Genomic DNA, 23,197 nt, shown 5'->3' on the forward strand with positions numbered 1-23,197 from the left:
ATTAATCGTTAATCGCCGGATTAAGGGGGAATGCCGCAGGGGGTGGTGATCACCCCTCGTCCCAAGAGTGGCGATAATTCCAGGGGTCCTCCCGGTGTGAGAATCCCTGCCATCTCGAAAATAACTAACGTCAGAGCTCGCCGCGGGGCGCAAAATGGCTCGTAGGGACTCCCTCGGCCCTGTTTTCCCCCAAACCACGAAAACAACCCCCGCGCGACCGGTAGTTCGACAGTTGAGAATCGATCATTAGCCGGCGTTGTTCGTCCGGTTGTTTTCCGCGGGCTACGCCGGGGGTAGACGCGAAATTACCCAAGTTCCGACGAGGAACTTGCCATAACTCCCCCTGTAGACGCCGGGCGCCGCCGTAACAAAGTAATCCGCGGATCCTTTACGACATCGATCCATCCCGGAGGGGTCTAGCTGGATCGCGTCGAGATTATCCAAAGGACATCCAGAGTGCCGCATTTTTATGAGGCCGATCGTCCGACCCAATTCCCCTCGACTGGATTACGAGTCGCGGTCACTCGCGACTTCCTTCCTGCGGTGATAAATGCCCAATTTCATTTCGTTTTGCATCCCCCACGACTCGATCACGAATGGCTCGATATTATCTGAGAGCCCCCAAAATGGAGGGTTTTTACGAGAACGCCGATTTTCCATCCCAATCTTGCCCTCTGATTTCTTGCGAGGCGACCTCGCTTAAGAGTTCCTCTCCTGGACCGAACGGAAAAATTCGGTACCTCTTGGGAAATTAATTAACCGTGGAAATCATTGGCGTTAAGGTGAAGTAAAACACGTCGAGGAACTTGATAGACGTCGATAAAAAAGATTTTCCTAAATGCCTACGTTGCCCACGTTCGTTTTTATATGGACAGTTGTGTCGAATTATATTAGGTATTGTACCAAATGGCATACTCCACCTGTCGTTTCCGTACAATAAATATCAAGAAATCGAAGTGACACTCCAGAAATCCTCTGGATTATCTTAAACGATGACAATTTTATATCGGATGGAAATAATTTTCTCTGAGAAATGTCTCAAAGTTGGCTTCAGATATTGAAAATCTTAAAATTCGTCGCTTCCTGGATATAGTGGTGTTTAACTCAAAAGAAATTTGTGGAAGGTGATTTTTTTTTTTTTTAGGTGTTAAATTAACTTTGTGAAATCTGGGTTTTACTGGACGATTCAGTCGAAGGGGAAATTCGGGTCGTGGGGCGAGGCGTGTCGCGAATCCGCGTGTCGTTAGAGAGTCAGCGGTCGTTATTTAGTGACGGTACACCGCGGCTATTTTGAAATTGGGCCTGGATTATTTAGACGAGGCGGAGAATAATGGCGGTTGCGCTCGCCCATTTCCAGAATGGAATTCTTTAGCTTTCGCAGCTTATCAAGTCGAGTGCGTGCTGGCCGCGGCTTGCGATAACATCTCCCATACGAGCGAAAATGGTACATGGGGTCCTGTTAAGAGGAACTTGGGGGAACTTGGAGGAACTCGAAGAGGATCTTCAGAGAAGACCGAACACTAGATGTGAGGATACTCGAAATGCACCCTAAGATACTGTTGAGTTCCCATCGAAGCTTTAGTTAACATCGACGCTGTTCACCTTCGAAGAGGGACTCTACAAATTCTGTCCAAACGTCCCCGAAAAATGGCCGCATCTCTTTTTGGCGCAATTATAAAGTCGGCCGTTGGCTCTCCGGCGGAAAAAGTCCGCGATTTGTCTTCCAAGAGCGGGACATAAAGACGAGAAAACGGGCCATTGTTCCCGGAAATAACCTGACTAAAAGCTCGCTATTAAGGTGAAGTGAAACACCCTTCAAATCAGTAGATTCGAATACAACACATTTTTTTTTAAGGGTATTAGACCAAACTGTCCAAAACTTTGACACATCACTCCTGATCATCTAAGAATTGTCCTGACACATTCAAAATTTGGATTTTTCAAACAAATTTTGTAACTTTTGTTAATATAATAACGAACGTCGACAACGTAGGCATTTAGAAAAATCTTCTTTATCGACGTCGATCAAGTTCCTCGACGTGTTTCACTTCACCTTAAACAGCCGAATTCGCGGGGACATCTCGATCGAGACAAAAAAAACTAACAGAATTGCAAAGTCGCGAATTCCGTACCTTAATTCTGATCTCTGGAGGGAAAGTCGGTTATAAAATGAGACGAAACGATTTTCCAAGGTATAATTTCTAAGGAATTACTTTGGAGATAGAGGGAATTCGGTATAAGAGGTGTTCTTCGTGGTCGTCGAAGATGGCGGGGGGTCCGCCCAGACAAAGCAGCGCGAAAGGGAGGGGTGGTTTTTTTTAGTTCCAGTGAAGAGGTAATTTCGGACAGGATTCCTTCCCCTGGACACCCTTTGTCTCCCCGATACAAAGAGAGACAAAAGGGATATTAGCCCCGCAGACGGAGAGAGAGTGGTCCTAACAAATCGCCTGGGATTACGCCCATCGGTGCTCTCGATTGTGCCGATAACCCCTGAGGGTCTCCACGATATCCCCTGGCAAAAATCCGGGATTTCCTGATCGCCTCCGGTCACCAGCGAGAGGGATCTTTATTACCTCTGTCAGAAATTAAATATCGAGGACCAGATTCCGATCGGCCGAGAAAAATATTTTCTCTCCAACCGGAGAAGGTTTACCATTTAATCGTCAATTTTAACCGGAGCTCCTGCCAGGGCTGCGCGGATATTATAGGACATCAAACGACGACGTTGATGTTTATACGAGTATAGTTACATGAGGTACGCTCGCCTGTCCGTCGTTTGTGGAAAATATGTCTCCATCAGCCGAGGCGATGCGAAAATTGCCAAGATTTTATCCCGTGCAGGAGCGGCGAGCGCTTGCCAATTTTCGAAATAGACGACACAGTTTTGCATACAAAATACACCATGCCAACCGGCTGAATTTTTTCCCGCGATATCAAAAAGCGCCGCTCCGGAATCGACGTCGATCGAGAGCACAAGGCACCGGATATTCCTCCTTCCGCGATTGGAAACTTCCAGGATTCGCAAGGAAGAGAACCCGAACTGTCATAAAAGCGCGAGAGACTTCTCGAGAGCTTGCCAATTTTCGAAAAGCTTAACATCTCCACGAATAAACCGTACGAAATCTTTGTATTTATTTCCAATGTTTATTTTCAATTGACAAATTATTTTACGGAGTACGCGATATCATTTGAAACTGCAGGAATGGTTAGATACGATTTTTTATTCAACGCTCCAACGTCCTCGCTGTTACTTCACGATTAACGCGTGGGCGCGCGTCCACGCTTACCTTGAGACGAATTCCGCGTTGCACTATCGACCGATCGAAATTATCCGGCAATGCAGCCGTCAAGATCGGTTATACACGTGGAAACCGAGATTGACAGCGAGTCAAGGCCCGCGTCGACAGCGACGCCTCGCGCCGGCATACGAGAGATCGATCGCCAATCGGATCACGTATCTTGCAGTGCGCGATTCCTCAAGGATCACCATAAGCAACCGGGAGGCAACCGGGAGGCAACCGGTCGAGGTTAAGAAATGATACGTAATTACGGTTTAAACTTGTGCCCGCTGGCCGGACTGGAGTCCAAGAGCGGCTATTTGACTCTGAACAAGATCGATGGCCTGATAAAAATCAAATACGTAACCCTTCCCTTATCATCGGGCGTCCCACCCCCCGGCATTATCGCCACGCGTCATCGCGACGAGTCCATCCTTTCTCTACTTCCTACAAAAAAAACCCAGGAAATTGCCGCCGCCATTTTCCTTTTTAACCATGGAAACGTTTACGAAATCTCGAAATTTAAGCGGGACGCGGGGGGTTATCGGCGTTATCGGTTCCTCGTTTCGGGAGCTTCTCTTCTCTTCAGGGCGAGTCGTTACGCGCACCCTTTACCCTCGCTTAATCACCGCGATATCGGGGGGACTAACGGCGATATATCCGAAGTTCGCCAACCGATCCCCGTTCTACACGTCTGGTCGCTATTAGTTTCAATTTGGGCAAGTTGGGGGGCGGCGGGCCCGTGCATCGAGCAGCGTCGCGACGCCTCTTCCGGCGTCGACCGCGACGGTGCCGCTGCGGTCTGACGCTAACTTCAGGGTGGCTCTTCGTCTCCGCGCTTACGCAACTGCATCACCCGGCCGCAGTACGCCGGAGAGTTATTGCTGCAGCAATAAACCGTCATCCAGAGAGCAATATATTATCCGGGATTGATATACCGCGGTTTTCGCTCGCCCAGTGTTTTCCACCTCGGCCTACCGACCCGGTTCCCTTTCTCCTTTTATCGCCGACCCTGCTGAAGACCTTCCCGAAGACATCGAAGAGGCGATCGATCTTGCCAAATGGCGACCAGCAAAATCGGTCCTGGTCTTCTACCACCTCCAGACCACGTTTTGTACTTTTTACAACAGGACCAAATTTCTTTTTCATCAAAGGGTCAGGATACGATTTCTACGGATCGATCCTTTTATCGCCAACCCTGCTGAAGACCTTCTCGAAGACTTCGAAGAAGCGATCGATCTTGCCAAACAGCGACCAGCAAAATCGGCCCTGGTCTTCTGCCGCCTTCAGACCACGTTTTGTACTTTTTACAAGAACAGGACCAAATTTCTTCTCCATCAAAGAGTCAGGATACGATTTCTACGGATCGATCCTTTTATCGCCAATCCTGCTGAAGACCTTTCCGAAGACTTCGAAGAAGCAATCGATCTTACCAAACAGCGACCAGCAAAATCGGTCCTGGTCTTCTACCACCTTCAGACCACGTTTTGTACTTTTTACAAGAACAGGACCAAATTTCTTCTCCATCAAAGGGTCAGGATACCATTTTTACGGATCGATCCCGAGAGTTATTGCGAGCTGCAGTCGGAAACGTCGATGCGCGGGTTTTAATGTGAATTTTAATTAGACGGGACCGAGGAGCGTCTCTTCAGGGCCTCCGATAGAACCGAAGGCCGAGCCTTATTACCGGTCGCGGGCTAACGATGTTTTGGCTTTGGCTCCATAATTGGATATGTTCGCTCTTCAGACGCGATATTAATTGCCGGTCTGACTCCAGCCGTGCCCCGCTGGTCCCGCCTCCCCCGCGCCCCGACGAACTAACCCAGAAGAATCACCGAAGACTCCAAGGTCGACGCCGGCCAACTTTCGAAGAGACTTCTGACCGGAGGGGAACGCAACTGGTCGACCGAGCGATTCCACTCGCCGTTTTCTACCTTCCCAAACCTACTTCGGTATCCTCTTCAAGAATGAACGCTCTTCAAGCTTCGTATTTCTCCAAACCACTCCAGAAGAATATTTATCCGAGCGCGTCGAATGAACGATTGGACCAAATTTGTATTTTATTCTTAATTACGGTAGTAAATTCTCTGTACCTTGTTTCGCTCTTATCAAGCGGTGCTATCGGGTTTATCGATTATCCTGAATCTCTATCCCTATTCAAGATTCGGCAAACTGCACCGACCGAAGCAGTATTCACTCAAGAAATCATGGATTTCAATGCTCGAAATTATGTGGAAATCAGCTAAAAATCGCAAGCAGAAATCGATGGAAATTGTTAGAAATGACAAAAACACACAATTTTAAGGCCGAACGCCACTTGTTATCGACTATCATTGTTATTTATCATATGAAATGAAAGAACGAAATCGTGGATTTTAATGCTCGAAATCACATAGAAATCGCCAGCAGAAATAGCCGGAAATCGTTAGAAATCGCCAGCAGAAATAGCCGGAAATCGTTAGAAATCACCGAAACACTCACAATATCAAGGTCGAGCGAGACTTGTTACCAGATCATATTGTTAACCTTTTGCGGACGAATGTCGGCAAATAGTCGCCTAAAAGTCTTTATAATGGAAAAGTCTCGTCCGCAAAGGGTTAATTACGATATGAAATCAAAAGCAATCGGTTCTCAAAGAAGGAAATGATTTTCACTAATTTCCGAATTAATTGCCGCTCGGGATCGATCGTTCTTGATCGCGGTAACACCTAAAGATGGCGTTAAATTCAAAGAGAAATCGTGAGTTTTGGTACTGGTTGTCCAAAAAGATACAAGACCAAGACCGAGGCCATCTTTTATTTGCTCATCACTAGGAGGAAGAAAGACCGTTTCCTCGAAATGCACCGTCTGGTCGCCGACCTAAAGGGTTAAGTGGCGCAATATCCCGAAATGCCGGCGCCGAATGCGCAGCGGAGCGATATGGCACCGAAGGGGGGCACACAACAGTGGATGAGTCCGAGAGACAGGGAAGGGTGGAAACGTCGGAAACGAAGATGGCGGAGGTACCGAAGGAAGGTGGAATTATGCAAAGCAGGAGCCGCTTCCGAGGAGCGGGCGGAAAGTTCGCGTAGTTTCCGCCCTCCTCGCGAGCCCACCTGCGCGAGCGGGCCAATCGCGGCGCGATATGCCGTCGCGACGCCGAACGACGTCCCCAGGTGGGCAGACACCTTCGAATAAATTACGCCGAACTTACGCAGCGAAAGTACCCCGACGCCGGGGTTATTTACTGGCTCTAAAAGCGGTATTATTAGTGCACCGACGCGCTGTCCACGTTTTACGGACGCCCTCGACGTCGCGTCGCTCTCAGACGGCCTTAACGCCGACCCGACGCGTTCGTGCCGCGACTATTAAGTCCTTCCATAAATTCGAACGTTAAAAAAATCCCACGATAGTTTTGCAACACAAGAACTCACCACATATTGATTAATCATGTAGGATCCAAAGGAACCCGTGGAAATTTTAAGGCGATACGAAAGGCACATTATTCTATATACACATTAAAACGTCAAAATATTCACAAAGCTAAATGCACCGAACGAAACTTCAACGCGTGATTACGGGGATCCTAATGAAGGTCATGAAACTCAGAAAATTTCATTTTTCGAGAGAAAAAAAAGAAATGATGTTTTGGTACTTGCCCAGGATAAATGACTTTTTTTTTTCCTGGTAAATGAAATCTCGCCATATCGTCCAGAGAGAACGAAGAGACTTTTAATAGAAATTTCTTTGTTGAATAACAAAAACAATCTTGAATAATCAAGGACTCGCCATAGTCCTTTCTCACGATACTCGCATCGAGTACTAATGGCGATCTCAATGACTGCTCTAGGTACCTGCAATTACGGTGGCGTCGCTCAAACGCTAAGCAACGCCCTTAAAGTCGGCCGAGCGTTAAGGCGGATTCATCCGTACCCTCGAGAAAAGCTGGCACTCCGTCTGGTCGAAATTACCGCTGATCCTCGCAAATGCAGCGCGCTAAGTCCCGTGTACTGTAATTGGAACGGCTTCGGGATTCTTTTCTTTTTTCTTTTTTTTTTTTTTTAAGCGTTTCTCCCGGGGGAAGTGATTGCTCGCACCGAGGATGCCAATAACGAACCGGATAATCGCGGATCCTTCTTAGCGGACTTGCTTATCGGAGATTCGGCCTCCGGTAATTGAATTCCCAATGCGATCTCCGTATGAACGAGCCTTTAGGCTCGCTCTCGTGCCCGGCAGAGCGATCGTGTGCAGGACGTTAGGCGAGCAAAGGAATTATTGCGAGCCGTGCCTAACGATCGGCTGAAACGACGGCCAGGCACATTAAGGCGCACGTACATGCGTGCGATGGCAATGGCCGTCTCTCTCGCACCCATTCCGCTTGATCGGCTCGAAATCGGCCCCTCTCTGTCTCTCGAGGAGGGCCCATTCTCGGAGAAAATCCAATTTGCTCGAGAAACGCGAAGGATTTCAGTGACCCGAGGGATCCTCGGGGTAAAAATCGATTATGCCAAGGGGTTGTCGTTTAAACGTAAGTCCTCCTTCGTTTACGGGAGGCCATAACTCGAATTTCCTGCTCGATGTGTCGCGGATGTCCATTACAGGTGCGAGAACTTCGGTGACAAGGGGAGCCTCGTGCAATGGACGGAAGTAGCCGGCGACTCGCAAGAATTAAGAGGCAAAGTTGCACGGACGATGTAGCGATCCTACCGGAGAGGTCACCCGATAGTCGATAGTCGATACCTCGAGGCGGTGCTTTCGCTACGTCGCCGGCAGAAGCTTAAAATAATTAAATCATGTTCTTAGGGTGAAACGGCCGGCGCGAAGCCAATCAACTCGCGGAGGTGCTCGCCGCTTTCCTCTCCATCACAGGTTTTGTACATACATACGTGTGTATATGTACAGGGTGTGACAAAATTCCCAGCCACGGTTTACCCATCGCGTTCTTCGTTGAAAACTGAGTCGGAAACTCCTCTGTATTTTTTTAACCACGGTGCACCCTTCGCCTGTAATAATGTTTGAACAAAAAATAAGCCCGACTCGCCCTCCGCTAGTCGACGCGCCTAACGATTTCTTGATTAATTATTTCCGGGGAAACTACCCGCCGTAGGGGAAACATTTATTGGACTTTTCTACTCCACTTTGAACGAGGTAAGTGGGGTGTAAACCATGGCCAGGAATTTTGTCACACTCTGTAGATATGAACTCGTCAACTCCTTCGACTTCGGTGAAGGGGTGGGCGCGGTAAGGCAGCTCGGCAGTCTGAGAAGCGTTTTAGTCCCTGCGATATTTCCCCCGCCAGGCCCTTGAAGATGCATAAAGAATACATTAAAAAAATACGCATTCGACTCGCACGGATGTCAAGGCCAGTTTGGCACCGTCAATGGTGCGTGTCTGCTTTACGAGGCACCGTCACCTACGACGGGCGTTTCATTAAGTCGGATAAAGTGGCTCGGCGACGCGTTCATTTGCATTACCAGGTCTCGAGAAGCGCGGCTCTCGGAAGGGGAATGAAACGGGCGACGGGACTCAACATTGTATCGTAAGAACCGCAAATTATGCGCGCTCGAGCCGATTGGTTATCAGTCCCGAGTTCTACGCCGCCGAATGCAATTAGCACGACGCCTCCTCGAGTGCAAACTAACTCGCAGGAATTTACCAGGGAGCGATCGACCCTGGAGGTAGTCGTCCTCCATTCGATGTATCGAAGGCCAATTCGATTCGCTCCGAGGTCGTGTTCCAATTCCGACACGCTCCGCCGATTCTCGAATTGGACGCGCCGAAGGAGTGCGACTCCGAATCCCACCTACAACTTCGAGACTTTTTTCACCTCCCCGCGTTCAAGTATCGTTTTTCAATTTTTTATTCTAATTTTTCCCATGAAATTTCCAGCGAGGGCAGGATAAATTCGATTCATGCGACGCATAAGCCCAGAACGGTTAAACTTCCACATACCCAAAGAAAAAAAAAAAAAAAAATTGATTGAACCGAAGAAATATTTCGTTACTACAAAGAGTAATTATTTGACTGGAATAAATATTATGTATATTATTAATTCTAGACCTTTCGCACAAAATGAAGAATTTTCACTCGTATTTTCATTCTCATCTTTTTCTTTTGCCCGTTGGAAATGTTTATTTCATAATTAGACGCCGCCGGTCGTCGAGATCGATTCCGATCGGATTCGCGCCCTTTGACATTGCAATTCCTCACGGATGCAGGTTTTCTTTCTTTTTTTTTATTCCCCCCGGTTAAAATGGCGGCAAGAAAGAGGTCGTAAAGCTCTGAGGACCACCCCGCGTAGGCGTCGGGTTACCGAGGGGACCCCGCAGTAAACGTCGATGTCTCGGGGAGGGAAGAAACGGAGAAAAGAATGGTAAAAAGAGGAGAAAACGAGGAACCTCGGACTTTCTACCGATATAGCACGCAAGGTTCTCCAAAAGACCGCGACACTCGACGCAGACGCCGACTCCAGGAAATTCGGGACGTCGAATCGGCGTGACGATTTAATTCAGTCTAAATTAATCGGTTACTTTCATGGGCGAAGATTAAGAAAAAATGACACGTGGGAGGGAGATACTTTCGTAAATGTCACCGCATGATCAGACTTCTCTGGAGAGTATTGGTGGGATCCAAAGACAAGTTTAATTTTTTTCTTAAGGGGATGTGAAAGTGACATCCGAAAGCTCAATCGTTCATGAAACTTTTATACGAACCGGGTGTACCGAATCGTTTCAAGCTTTACAACGTGAACATGGAGGCTACGAGGAAGGTCCTGACACTTAAATTTCATTAAAAAAAAAAAATGTCGAAAATATCTATAAAGAAATAAAAAAAAAAACTAATTTCATGAGCGGCAGGACCTTCCTTATGACCTCCATATTCAAGTTGTAATGTCTGAAGCGATTCGGTACACCCAGTTCGGAGAAAAGTTTCATAAACGAAACCTCTTCGACGCCACTTTCACATCACCTTAAGTTGAAGTGAAACACGTCGAGGAACTTGATCAACGTCGATAAAGAAGATTTTTCTAAATGCCTACGTTCCTGACGTTCGTTTTTATATCGACAGCTGGGTCGAATTATATTAGGTATTGTACCAAATGGCATACTCCACCTGTCGTTTTCGTACAATAATTANCTGGGGCCCTAATTGACTGCAGAAGGACCCCCTGCGCCATATGTGATTTCCAGGTCAGTTAAATTTTCACTCCAAGACCTCGTATTACCATTGTTTTGGCATAGAAGCGCATACAACACTTTTTTTGCCTTTATCCCGTTCAAATGCAAGTTTATCGATTACCAGAGTGTTCTAAATTTTGTTTTGAAAAATCCAAATTTTCAATGTGTCAGGACAATTCTTAGATGATCAGGAGTGATGCGTCAAAGTTTCGGACAGTTTGGTCTAATACCCTTAAAAAAAAGTGTTGTATTCCTATCGACTGATTTGAAGGGTGTTTCACTTCACCTTAACGTCGATACCTATCGAAGTGAATCGTTCGATGGAGGCTCACAAGACGGCGGAAAGTGGGTTGTCGAAGTGTAGTCGCGGAAATTGGAGCACGTGGCGCGTTTTGGGGTCCAAGTTGAATGGAGTTCCGGAAATGACCCTTTCCTCGAAGGGTTCCTTCAGGAAAAGTCGTCGAAAGTCGCGAGGGTCGCAATTAGGGGAAGTTTCGGCAGCCCTCTTAGGTTAGGTTACCGGCCAGTTAATTGCAGGCCCCGAAGACCGGCTCGTCGTCGTGAGGTGCAATTTGCGAGGGGCTAGCCGGAGGAGACCGAGTATCGCAATGCCGACTCCTTGCCTTTAAGGTTATCGCGATTAACGCGTGTTTAATGACCGCCATTTGCCGAGTCACGGTCGAGCGAGATTCGCGGCGACTTCGACGACCCCGTTCGCCGAGCACGAGACCGTAAATTCACCGTTCGAATTCCCTATCGGTCAGTCCGTTTCAACAGCGGTCCCCGAAGTCGATTTCCGAGTCCAGGCCCAAGTTACGTATCACGAGTCCTTATCCGCGAAAAGAATTCAGACCTCCTCCGAATGCCTTCCTTCGAGTCGTCAATACTTTTAACGCCATCGCTGGACGCCGCAACATTCTTGGAAAATTCAGATCCTTTAAAATTTATTTTTTTTCTTGGCAATCGTCGACATTTTTTGGACGTTAGAACATCCTTGGAAAATTCAGTCCTCTGAATATATTTTCCTTCGAAGTTGTCGATACTTTTTAACGCCATCGCTGGACGCCGCAACATTCTTGGCAAAATCCTGGAAAGTTCAAGGGCAGGATAAATTCGATTCATGCGACGCATAAGCCCAGAACGGTTAAACTTCCACATACCCAAAAAAAAAAAAAAAAAAAAATTGATTGAACCGAAGAAATATTTCGTTACTACAANTTTTGGACGTTAGAACATCCTTGGAAAATTCCGCCCTCTGAATATATTTTTCTTCGAAATTTTCGATACTCTTTAACGTCATCGCTCGACGCCGCAACATTCTTGGCAAAATCCTGGAAAGTTCAACTTCTGAACGTTTTTTATCTTCCTTGGCAATCGTCGATATTTTTAACGTCATCGCTTGCAACATCATTTTGCGCATTGCAGAAACTGCGGGATCAGCGATCCCTCGCAATGTTTGGATTTATTGCACGTGCCACGTGTACCTAGTTTACCTGAGTAAATATTTTAAGTACCACGAGTGCTTCGCCGAAGAGCGATCAATAGCTTAGGGACGATTATTATTGACGATCCGGCGTAAGGTTTCTTGAAGTGCACGTCTGTTGGCAGATCTTAAAAGTCGCACGACCACTTGCGAGGCTTCTACTTAAAACTTGAGCGAAGCTTACGTTTCGCCGTAAACTTGAAAACGAGAGAGATCAGCCATTAAGAAATTCGAGGAGATTTCGAGTTTCAGTCGATCTCTTCCCCCCTTACGCCTGTTAGGGCGCGATTAAGGAGACACGAAAATGGCAACTAAGTCGTTAATCATAAAAAATATTACCGCACTTTTATTAGAGCAGCAAGGAAATTCCCAACGCCCATGAAATTCCTTGTTTTAAATTCTTTCATAAAAAAGTAATACCCCTTAAAGGCCGATTCAAACATATCCGTACCACGTTCATGGCATATGAGACGTGATGGGAATTTCCTTAGATTTAAATTAGGCTTCATGCCCCTCCATATCAGCACTGATAGGTCACTGACGCGTTTCAATCGGTCCTTAACCGTGAAATGTCCGTCACTGTCGCGGCGTCGCTAAATCCGCGTCCTCACCCCAAACAATTTACGTTTCTCAGGGACAACCGTGCCGGCATTCGCCGTCCTAATTACCCGAGTCGGTAGTTAGCTGTACAAACAGGATACACCTCGCGTATATATTCATCTAATTACCAAAAGTTAGTAATTGGACGCATAAGACGACGCTTGTCTAGGGCGCGTTCATCCGGGGCTGCGTAACTCGAGCGAACAAACGAACTCTCGCAATCAAGCTCGGCGATGCCGTGGAGCTTTAACGCGAAAAGAAGCTTATCGAATCGTGGATTGCGCCGTTTACGCGGCAAAGACTTTCCAACTGGTCTCGGGCATTTACAATTACCGTCCCGCCGTTAAGTTACGAAGGGAAGTCGAAGGATTAAGGGCGGGACAACGGCCCGCTTCCCGAAACTCGATCCTCGGCTTAAGGTGAAGTGAAACTCGTCGAGGAACTTGATCGACGTCGATAAAGAAGATTTTTCTAAATGCCTACATTGCCCACGTTCGTTTTTATGTTGACAGCTGGGTCGAATTATATTGGGTATTGTACCAAATGGAATACTCCACCTGTCGTTTTCGTACGATAATTATAAAGAAATCGAAGTAAAACTCCAGAAATTCTCTGGATTCATGCTTTCTGGGGCCCTAATTGACTGCAGAAGGACCCCCTGCGCCATATGTGATTTCCAGGTCAGTTAAATTTTCACTCCAAGACCTCGTATTACCATTGTTGTGGCATAGAAGCGCATACAACATTTTTTTTGCCTTTATCCCGTTCAAATGCAAGTTTATCGATTACCAGAGTGTTCTAAATTGTCGTAAAATTGTCCTGACCCTTTCGAGTCTCATATCAGAGCCTTCGATAATTGTATATTGATCGAAATATAAGACCTCGACGCCATTTTGGTTCTGGTCTGGACTGAGTTAAACAACTTTGTTGAAAAATCCAAATTTTGAGTGTGTCGGGACAATTCTTAGATGATCAGGAGTGATGTGTCAAAGTTTCGGACAGTTTGGTCTAATACCCTTAAAAAAAAGTGTTGTATTCCTATCGACTGATTTGAACGGGGTTTCACTTCACCTTAAATCTCGGCCGAGAGGATCGACCTTATAAGAATTATTAACTTAATCCGTGAATTTTTATTTGCGTTTATCGCGAGGACAACCGCGTATTCCGGGCGCTAATTACCGCGAGGCTCTTGTTAAGAAAAATATGCGTGTACGTTCATAGATGCAATAACTCATATCAGCGAGAAACGATGTGCACCCTGAATAAATTCACCTAGAAGACCGATGGTTGAGGAGCTTGTGAATGATGACTCAAAATCTCGGAGTTATTATGACTACTTTAGATTATTTTAGATCCTTGCAGATCATTTTAGGAGGTCCAGAAAAATCTCGAGCACGTGCGGTGAGCACAACGTCTGGGTGCACTTTTGAGCCTGTCGTCCCTTTGAGGTCTGGGCAAGGAAGGACCCGTTAAGCGGAAAAACTCTTCCACCCTTCTTCGGGACTGGTGAGCATATCGGAACAACCTGACCCCTTGGATCTGATAACCACCCGTCCCCGCTCTGCCTAGCATGAACTCCACTGAACTTGATGGACACCTGTAACGTGGCAAAATTCGATACATTCATGTTTCGGGCTCCCCGGTAAGAACGTACCTTTAAGGTGAAGTGAAACCCCTCTCAAATCAGTCGATTCACATACAACACTTTTTTTCAAGGGTATTAGACCAAACTGCCCGAAACTTTGACACATCACTCCTGATCATCTAAGAATTGTCCTGACACATTGAAAATTTGGATTTTTCTAAAAAATTCTTTAACTCAGTCCAGACCAGAACCAAAATGGCGTCGAGCTCTCATATTTCGATCAATATACAATTATCGAAGGCTCCGATATGAAAAACGAAAGGGTCAGGACAATTTTACGACAATTTCGAACACTCTGGTAATCGATAAACTCGCATTTGAACGGGATAAAGGCAAAAAAAGTGTTGTATGCGCTTCTATGCTAAAACGGTGGGAATACGAGGTCTCGGGGTGAAAATTTAATTGACCTAGAAATCACAGATGGCACAGGGGGTCCCTCTGCAATCAATTAGGGCCGCAGAAAGCATGAATCCAGAGGATTTCTAGAGTTTTACATCGATCTTTTTGTAATTATTGTACGAAAACGACAGGTGGAGTATGCCATTTGGTACAATACCCAATATAATTAGACACAGCTGTCAATATAAAAACGAACGTCAGCAACGTAGGCTTTAGAAAAATCTTCTTCATCGACGTCGATCAAATTCCTCGATGTGTTTCACTTCACCTTAAGGCGACGTGAGACCTCTCATTTTCGAGCCTCCTCCAAATTGAGCGTACTACATCCGCTGAAGCTTCACCACGTGCCTTTAAAGTCCCTGAAGAAAGTCTCGACATTTCACTTTGTGGTAAAAAAAAAAAAAAGTGAAATTGTTTGCGAAGAGGTAAACAAAAATATTTGAAATTCCACGGGCGAGCGACCTGCCTGAGGGCCTTGGAATTCCTGTAGAAAAATTCTCGAGACCATTAGGAACACCTAGGTCGGAGAGGTTTCGAAAACGGGACACCTTTTGGACGCCACCTTCGCCCCGCCTTAACCTGCATCGATCGTCGAGGAGCCCCCAGGGGACAATTCGGGAACTCGTAAGACCCCTCCAGGAACATCGGGCATTAAATTCCGTTTCGTTGCAGATTCCTGCAAATCCCCCGGCGAGTCCACGTCACCTTAAGTCCGCTTGTCGGGCCGAGGATTTCCTCCCTCCCTTAATCCGGGGCTTCTTGAGGCTCCCTTAATTCGAGCCGTGACGAATCTCCGAGCGATTCTCGCCTGCAAACCGCCATTACGCGCCCACCTCCCGGAAATGCATCCACCTGCGGACACCGATGGCCGTGGGAGATGCCGATGCACCACCACACCCGAGGTGCAATTTCTTGCCGATCGCGTGATACGTGCATGGACATGGGTGGTAGAATTCGACGTCCGACACGTCAGCTCGTCAGGGCCGAGGAAGGCACCGCCACCTGAAAATCGCGATACCAGACGAACCTGTTCGACCTAACAGGTGATTACAACGGATCGATTGATAAGGCCGGTTTCGATGGACGTCTCATTGAGAAAAGAGTTTTGAGTAATATGCACCCCCGGGAGCAGAGAAACGGGCGACAGTCATTGCACCAAAACGAAAATCGTCGAACCAAAGAAATAATTCTTTAAATAGTACCAAAGGAATATTGTATTAATTGAAGGAATAATTATTTCACTCAAATTAACTGGAATAAATTGGACCCAACGTTTCCTTGGAATTGCGACAATTTATTTCAGTAGAATAATTAATTCTTTGGTTCAATTATATTTTTTCCCTTCTCAGGGTAAAAGAGATATGATATATACAGACCGCGATAGTAATGTTGAAATGATTTTTGTACTAATTGATGGCGACAGGATATGACCGATCAGGCGAGGGAAGTGGGAATCAAGATATGGAGTACAGAAAAATCCGGAAGAAATTCCCCTCCACCCTTTCCCGGGTTTTCGCTGGGTCCCTTGTGGCTCGAAATTGGAGCGAACGATTTCCGATGTCGGACGCGAAGGAAATAATTTTCGTGAGGAAATAAATTAGCCAGTTCAGGGAAAACCTAAAGCACCTCGAGAACGAGGGAACAGGTCTAATTGAATCGATACGAGCGGAGACAAAGAAAGGAGTTTACTCCGGGAATTTTGAGCAGTTACTCCCGAGCTACAATTCGGCCAGATGAAAATGGGCAAAACGAGGGAGAGCCGAATGAAAAGAGAGACAGCGAGGAAATGTTCTGGGGAAAAAGTGCACGGCAGTTCCCGGCAGGACTCGGAGTGGTCCTGGACGCAGTTCGGAACTAATTCAATCCGGTTTGTGGTAGCGGCGATGATTAAGCGCGCTTAAGAAAAGCAACTTTCAGCCGGCCACCAAACAGACCGGCCGACAAAAAAACGCGTAATGGAGTATAAATAGCGCAGGAAATCCGCCGGCAAATTACATCTCTCGTCCTCCTCTCTTCAGCGCCCTCGAGAGCTTTCGAATACGAGGTCGAATCTACTCGATCGCCATTATCTCATAAAAACCCTAGGATCAAGGAAAAACCACTCATCAGAGAGTACACCTAACTCTAGAGAAAATGTGGCGAGAAAAAAAATGGCAAATCGCAAAAAATAACGGTTGGCAGGAAAAAGAAAAATTGGGGACTCGCGAAAAACGGCGACTCGAGGCAAGGTCGGTGGATTAATTAAATCAAGTAAGAGCTCGCCGAGAAATATCCCGAAGCTCGTTTTCCTAGCGAGTTTCCCTCGGCAACCCTTCGGCGAGCGGAAGTGGGGGGCGCGCAATCTAGCTCGGCGGAAATGCCAAAAACGGGGGAAGTTGCGACCCGGGGAAAATGGCGGAAGAGCGAGCGGAGGGAAAAAATAGATTAGCAGACGCCGACAAGATCGGGCCGAACTTTGTTCGGGACTAATTCAATCCGCTGCGTCGCAACGGCGACGATTAAGCCGCGTGTTAAGCCGAGTTTCAACATGGCGGGACCGCCGAAACCTGGCGTCCTGATTTGCGGCCGGTTGGAAATTAACGAGCGTGTTTGTTCGCACGCGGCTCGTTTGTACCCACGGTCTCAAACTGCAATTTGCCGCTCCGCCGGAGACGGGCCCTGAAACGAGGAAATCTACCTTCGACCTCTGTCCCGGGAAAGAGCGATCGGGAGATGGAGTCGTTACCGTTGACTTGTGTCGAACGAGAGCCGCGAATTTCGAATCCCGAGTCACTGACCGCAAATATTGAATCGCGAATTTCGAATCGCGAGTCATTGACCGCAAATATTGAATCGCGAGTCATTGACCGCAAATATTGAATCGCGAAATTCGAATCGCGAGTCATTGACCGCAAATATTGAATCGCGAAATTCGAATCGCGAGTCATTGACCGCAAATATTGAATCGCGAATTTCGAATCGCGAGTCATTGACCGCAAATATTGAATCGCGAAATTCGAATCGCGAGTCATTGACCGCAAATATTGAATCGCGAAATTCGAATCGCGAGTCGCGGGTCGCGAATTGCAAATCATTGATGGCGAATCACTGATTGCGAATTTCGAGTCGCGAAGTGCGAATCACTGATGGTGAATCACTGATTGCGAATCTCAAGTTTTTAATTGGTATCACCGATGGCGAATCACTTATCGGGAATTTCGAATCGCGAATCTTGAATCGCGAATCGTGAGTCGCGAATTGCGAATCACTGATGGTGAATCACTGATTGCGAATCTCAAGTTGCGAATTGGGTATCAGTGATGGGGCATCACTGATCGGGAATTTAAAATCGCGAATCTCGAATCGCGAATTTCGAATCACCAATCTCGAGTCGCAAATTGCGAATCTCATGTTGCGAATTGGGTATCACTGATGGCGAATCACTGATCGGGAATTTCAAATCGCGAATCTTGAATCGCCAATCTCGAGTCACGAATTGCGAATTGCGAATCACTGATCGCGAATTTCGAATCGCCAATCTCGAGTCACGAATTGCGGATCACCGATGGCGAATCACCGATCGCGAATTTTGAATCGCCAATCTCGAGTCACGAATTGCGGATCACTGATGGCGAATTTCGAATCGCGAATAACGAATTATAAATTGCGAATTATGAATCTTCAAGATCCAAGCGCGCCGGGCAAATTATCTTAATCGTCCCATATCCTTTGAGAGACGTTAATGGCGCCGCTCGTAATCTTTGCGTTCACGTCGGCATCCTTTTTTCGTTCCCCGTCGTCCGACGTCCGTTAAAACTCGACGGACGGATCTGACCGATCTAGGTTTTTGCACGTCTGCCTAGAACGGGCAGGGTAATTTTTCGCAACCGTTCAGCGGCACACATGGAATCGGCGTGAAATCATCGAGGAAAGAAATCACATCCTTTGAGTAATGAGTAAGTTCGGTCCCGGTCCCGATCTCGAGGTTGCAAAAAGTGCAAGACCGAGACCAAAACCGATTTTGGTAATCGCCATGCCTGACCATTCTGGAGTGTCCTAGGGAGTCGGTAGATCTCTCAGACCCTAGACAAGATCCCCAAGGACCTCAAATCCTCTTCCTCGGGAGAATTCGGGGTTGAAATAAATATCCGAAGCTGCTAGATCTGGACCACCTACCTTCTTCGCCGAGTAGAGCTTGCGACCCTGCAGCAGCATGTAAGTCTTGCGCCAGGAATTGGACTCTTCATCGCGCATCCAAACGGTGCTGAACACTTGGGGGCACTCGCCATCGTCGCGCGCCAAGTAGGCCTAAAAATAATAAATATAACCATCCAGCATTATGGATCGAATGCATATTGCATTGCGATATGTCACCGCGTCAAAGTTCGATATTTTAAAAAATTTCCCACTCACCCTGAGAGCGCTTTCGACCTCGCTGATGGCTCCCCGGTCTTCGTCGTTGGGGAAGGCGACCATGTCCGTGGGGAAGAATTGCTGAAACGGAGAAACGTAATGAATTTAATTGCCACTGAAACTACAATTACCACCCTGAGAAAAATATTTCCTTCGGTTCAATGAATACTTTTCCTATTGAGTTAACGAAATATTTCTTTGGTTCAATGTCATTTCTTTTCTCAGCGCAAGAGAGAACCAACCCAACATCGTAACAGAGAAGTTTACCACGAATCGGTACGCGCAATTGCGTGCATACATATAGGCCGATATTTACACGGGCGACGTTTCGGAAATATTTCCGCCCGTGGCGGAATTCCGCAGCCCCTTCGAGCGGCACCCATTACCTCCGAAATATTAGCCGGCAACAATAGGCCGAGCTGGTGGCAACGAACAGGGGTAAAAGGGAAAGAGACACAAGAGAAAATATATTCCTTCTCGTTACAACGGGCGGCCCGGTGCGCACGCGCTTCCGTTAACGATTGGCGCGGTGCTTAGCGGTAATTGCTATTGGATGAAGGAAAAAGTGCCTGCAACCGCATTGAGCGCAATGCACGATGCCGGTGGGCGTGGCGGGAATAAATGGATTCAAATGACGGGTTAAAGTCGCCGAAGTCGAAACTCATTGACATCGTGCCGGTGTCTCGCGATCGGGGTATCATTGCGACCCTCGAGCCGCCATATAAAAAAAATAATCTGACTTTAAAAAAAAAAGAAGAAAAAAGCAGGCGAAATAACGAGTAACAATGAACACCTATGCCGAGGCCCGACGTACTCAATTCAATCCAAAAGTAAATATACAAAGTGAAATAAAATGAACAATAAAGTTTCACGTCAAAAGCGGGAATTCTAATAGTGGGATTCATTTTCTGAAAAATTCCTCTTGGTCTTGCAAAAAGTACACAACCATGATTATCTTGGCCCTGAACTTGCAGTTACTCATGAGTAGGTTGGACTCCCGCGCTGGCTCCCCTCACCTTGAAAACCATCCACCTGTCGTCCCGAGGGAGAAGATGGAGCGAAACAGGGCGGCGAAACGGGGGGAGCGAAACGGTACGTCTTGCTCCCTCCGTGTCTCTACAGGGAGTGAACGCGTTTGGTGAGAAGGGCGCAAAACGAAGACGGACAACGGTAGGGGGCGACGCGTTGGGGGGGGGGGGATTTCCCTGCAATTAAGGAAATGAAAATCCGCGAGCGTCGGGCCAACGAAGTATCGGTGATACTAATTGGTAATACCGCTAATTGAAGCGAGATGCCGTTAATTAGACGCCGAATCGAGGCGAAAAGCGAAGGAGCGCGACCGAGCTTTCGTGTAGGTGTCGCACAGGGCGCGACGCGTCAACGCATCGAGGATGAACATCGGCGCGATAAGCGGTGGTTTTGATTAGAGAAGACATTACTTCTCAACGACAGAATATCGCGGGAAGGGAGCAGCAAATTATTTAGTTCTTCCAGAGATCTTTCGGATTTCCAGATTTTCAGATTCGCGAGTCCACGCGAAATCTTGGGAAATATGGTGCAGAGATGAGTTGGGAGATTGCTCACGGGTAGGATCGTGCGATCGCATCCTGTGCTGCCCTCTGGTTTCGTACGTTAGCTTTCACCGTTTTTTGCNAAACGGTGAAAGCTAACGTACGAAACCAGAGGGCAGCGCAGGATGCGATCGCACGATCCTGCCCGTAAGCAATCTCCCAACTCATCTCTGTATGGTGGTAGGGAGGTTTATGGAACTTTCGTTGTCCGTGGAGAACGTGCGGAACACGGGGACGCACGTGACTCGCAGACCGAGCGGGATGAAATAAAGGGAAAAAATTGAATTTCCCAAATTCGAAATTGCATTGCAGGGCACGCGAATTCGATTTCGGAACGACCTTTCCGGCCGCGGGTATGTACGCGCCGAGGATTCGATCAATATCCATCCGTCAGCCGTTTTGAGGTGGAGGTACCAGTAGCGCCATCGAGGCGGGCGCTCGAGGAAACTCGTAGCCAACCATGTCGGTAAAGTAGCGACTATACGCCAACCTACCCGAACGATTCCAAAACCCGACAGAGGTCTATAATGCGTACCGAAAGGAAGATTGAATATTCATTCTTGAATATCTACCTTACCGACCTGTGAGCCCACCCCCGGTAAGGAAGGACGCCATCGATAAAAGCCAGCTCTTATCCTCCAAGAGATTCTCGGTAAGTACTCAACAGCACTTGCAACCAGTAAACGAATCCGTTGGTACGCTTACTCAACCGTCGATAAAGTAGATATTTCCCTCGCGTACCGAAAGGTCTGCACCGCTTACCTTTGGGTTGATAAAGAACTCGTACTTCAAGAAGTCCTCGCGGAAGAAGAACTTCCTTTCGTGATGTGACGCAAAAGTCTCCATTTCTCTATGAGCAGCCAGAATGTCCTCGTGATCCTCCAAAGTGCGCTCTGAAAAATCGAGTCCCAATGGAATACCGCGTGAAACCGACGTACTGATAAGCCGGAATAGGTATTTAAAAAGGGAAATATCGAAGATAAATATTTTAACACGGCACGTGAACGACGAATATGCACTTCCAGCGAGTATTTTATACCCTTTCACTAGCCGATCGATAATTATTTCTACAACCGCGGAGCGCCCGTGAGAAATGAACCGCTGCCGACTGCAGCGACGGTAATTTCATGGTAAAAGACGGCCGTCATTAGGTATCGGCTTCACTGACAATAATCAAGCGCTAATAAATGCGAGTCGGCCGGTTCCATTGTCATTCGTCGGGTATATACTCTGTCAAGAGTTAAATAAAGCCGTCCGGGCTCGGAAAGCGGACGAATCGATGTTACGGGCCCGACTGCTTATTATTCCGGGGATTATTCTTCCCATCTCGCAGGATGCACGGAATTACCACCTACCGCCTATACGGTAACAGCGACTCTCCGCGATTCAGCGCGCTTTACAGCGGCCTAATTAAAACGTTACGCCAATTATGCAAATCAAATCGAAAACGGCGCTACCGTGGCGGCAGTTGGACCGGCGCGGCGAGAATTGGCGAACGAAAGGGACGCGCGAGAAAGAGATGGAGCGACCGGCAGATAAGGGAGAGCGAGAGAGAGGGGGCGACGTCGGTGCAGAAGAGGCGCCGTTTATTGCACCTTGAAGACTCCTCTCCCCGAATCACGACTAAACGATCGCCTTAAATTAAACACCGGAGACTGCGGTAAGCAAATCGAATTGTTCCCAAGTTAAATAGCGAGTCAAGAAATTAATACAGAAACCAATCGACCGATTATACACATATTTACATATTTACATTTTTCACTATTTCCCCCTCTATATTTTCCCTACGTCCGGAAGCATTACATATTTTTATTCTGCATTTCAAAGAGTTCTTCCCATACTAAGAGAAAAAAAAAATGTAAACGGCAACGTAGGCATTTAGAAAAATCTTCTTTATCGACGTCGATCAAGTTCCTCGACGTATTTCACTTCACCTTAAATCAACGATGTCATTTTTCTCCTCGACGAAATAATTGTTCCTTGCAACCGTATACGTATCCGGTAACAATATGTATTTGTTTCGGTCTACTGATCTATTTTCTCGGGGTACGTTTCAGATCACAATTAAATGCAATGTCAAATGCATTTATAAATAAGACTCCCCTCTCCATGGGAAATCGGGAAAGGAACGAATCTAGGAGAGGAAGAAAGAGAGACGGAAGGACTTCGTACGAGACGAAGCACCGGCGAATCGTAATTTCCCTCGTGCACGCGAGGTGCTCTGCACTTCCGGTCTCGTGACCCGTGCACGGGGCTCGAGTCGGCGGCAACAATGACGAATGACGTCCGATTCCACGGGGACTCCCACGAAATCGGCCAATGGATGTCCCCTCGTACCCCGCTCCGGTTTTTCCAACAGACAAGGAAAAAATAAACGGCTCGAAGAAACGGAGAGAGAGAGAGAGAAAAAAAAACCGAAAGAAAAGGAAGAAATTCCATTAGCGTGGGCTCTCTTTCCACGGTGCTCGGGGCTTTACGAGATAAGTATTAAAGGTTGAAACGGCACGTTACCTAAGCGGATATGATTTTACGCGACAGAACCCGGGAGCACTGTGTATGCGGTGAAATGCATACGTGAAACCTCGCCAGTGACGGCACGACAACGGCCGCACTGCGGGGGAGGCGACGCGACACGTGTAAAACGCGTGTAAGTAAACTTAACTGCGGAACGC

At 47.2% G+C, this 23,197-nt stretch overlaps 1 protein-coding gene across 1 annotated transcript in view; it reads right to left on the reverse strand.

Moving 5' to 3' along the window:
- Positions 1-23,197, reverse strand: part of LOC111673845 — a gene marked incomplete at its 3' end in the record, with an annotated part of 208,512 nt that overhangs the window by 67,332 nt on the left and 117,983 nt on the right. The window contains exons 5-7 of the mRNA XM_023433147.1: positions 21,288-21,418; positions 18,955-19,035; positions 18,718-18,849 (exon numbers count right to left, since the gene is read on the reverse strand). Of these exons, the coding sequence (XP_023288915.1) occupies positions 18,718-18,849; positions 18,955-19,035; positions 21,288-21,418 (344 nt within the window). The remainder of the gene's footprint in view (positions 1-18,717; positions 18,850-18,954; positions 19,036-21,287; positions 21,419-23,197) is intronic.

This window comes from Orussus abietinus, unplaced genomic scaffold (assembly GCF_000612105.2).
Source record: "Orussus abietinus isolate OABI.00-Male unplaced genomic scaffold, Oabi_2.0 scaffold115, whole genome shotgun sequence".
Taxonomy (NCBI): Eukaryota; Metazoa; Arthropoda; class Insecta; order Hymenoptera; family Orussidae; genus Orussus; species Orussus abietinus.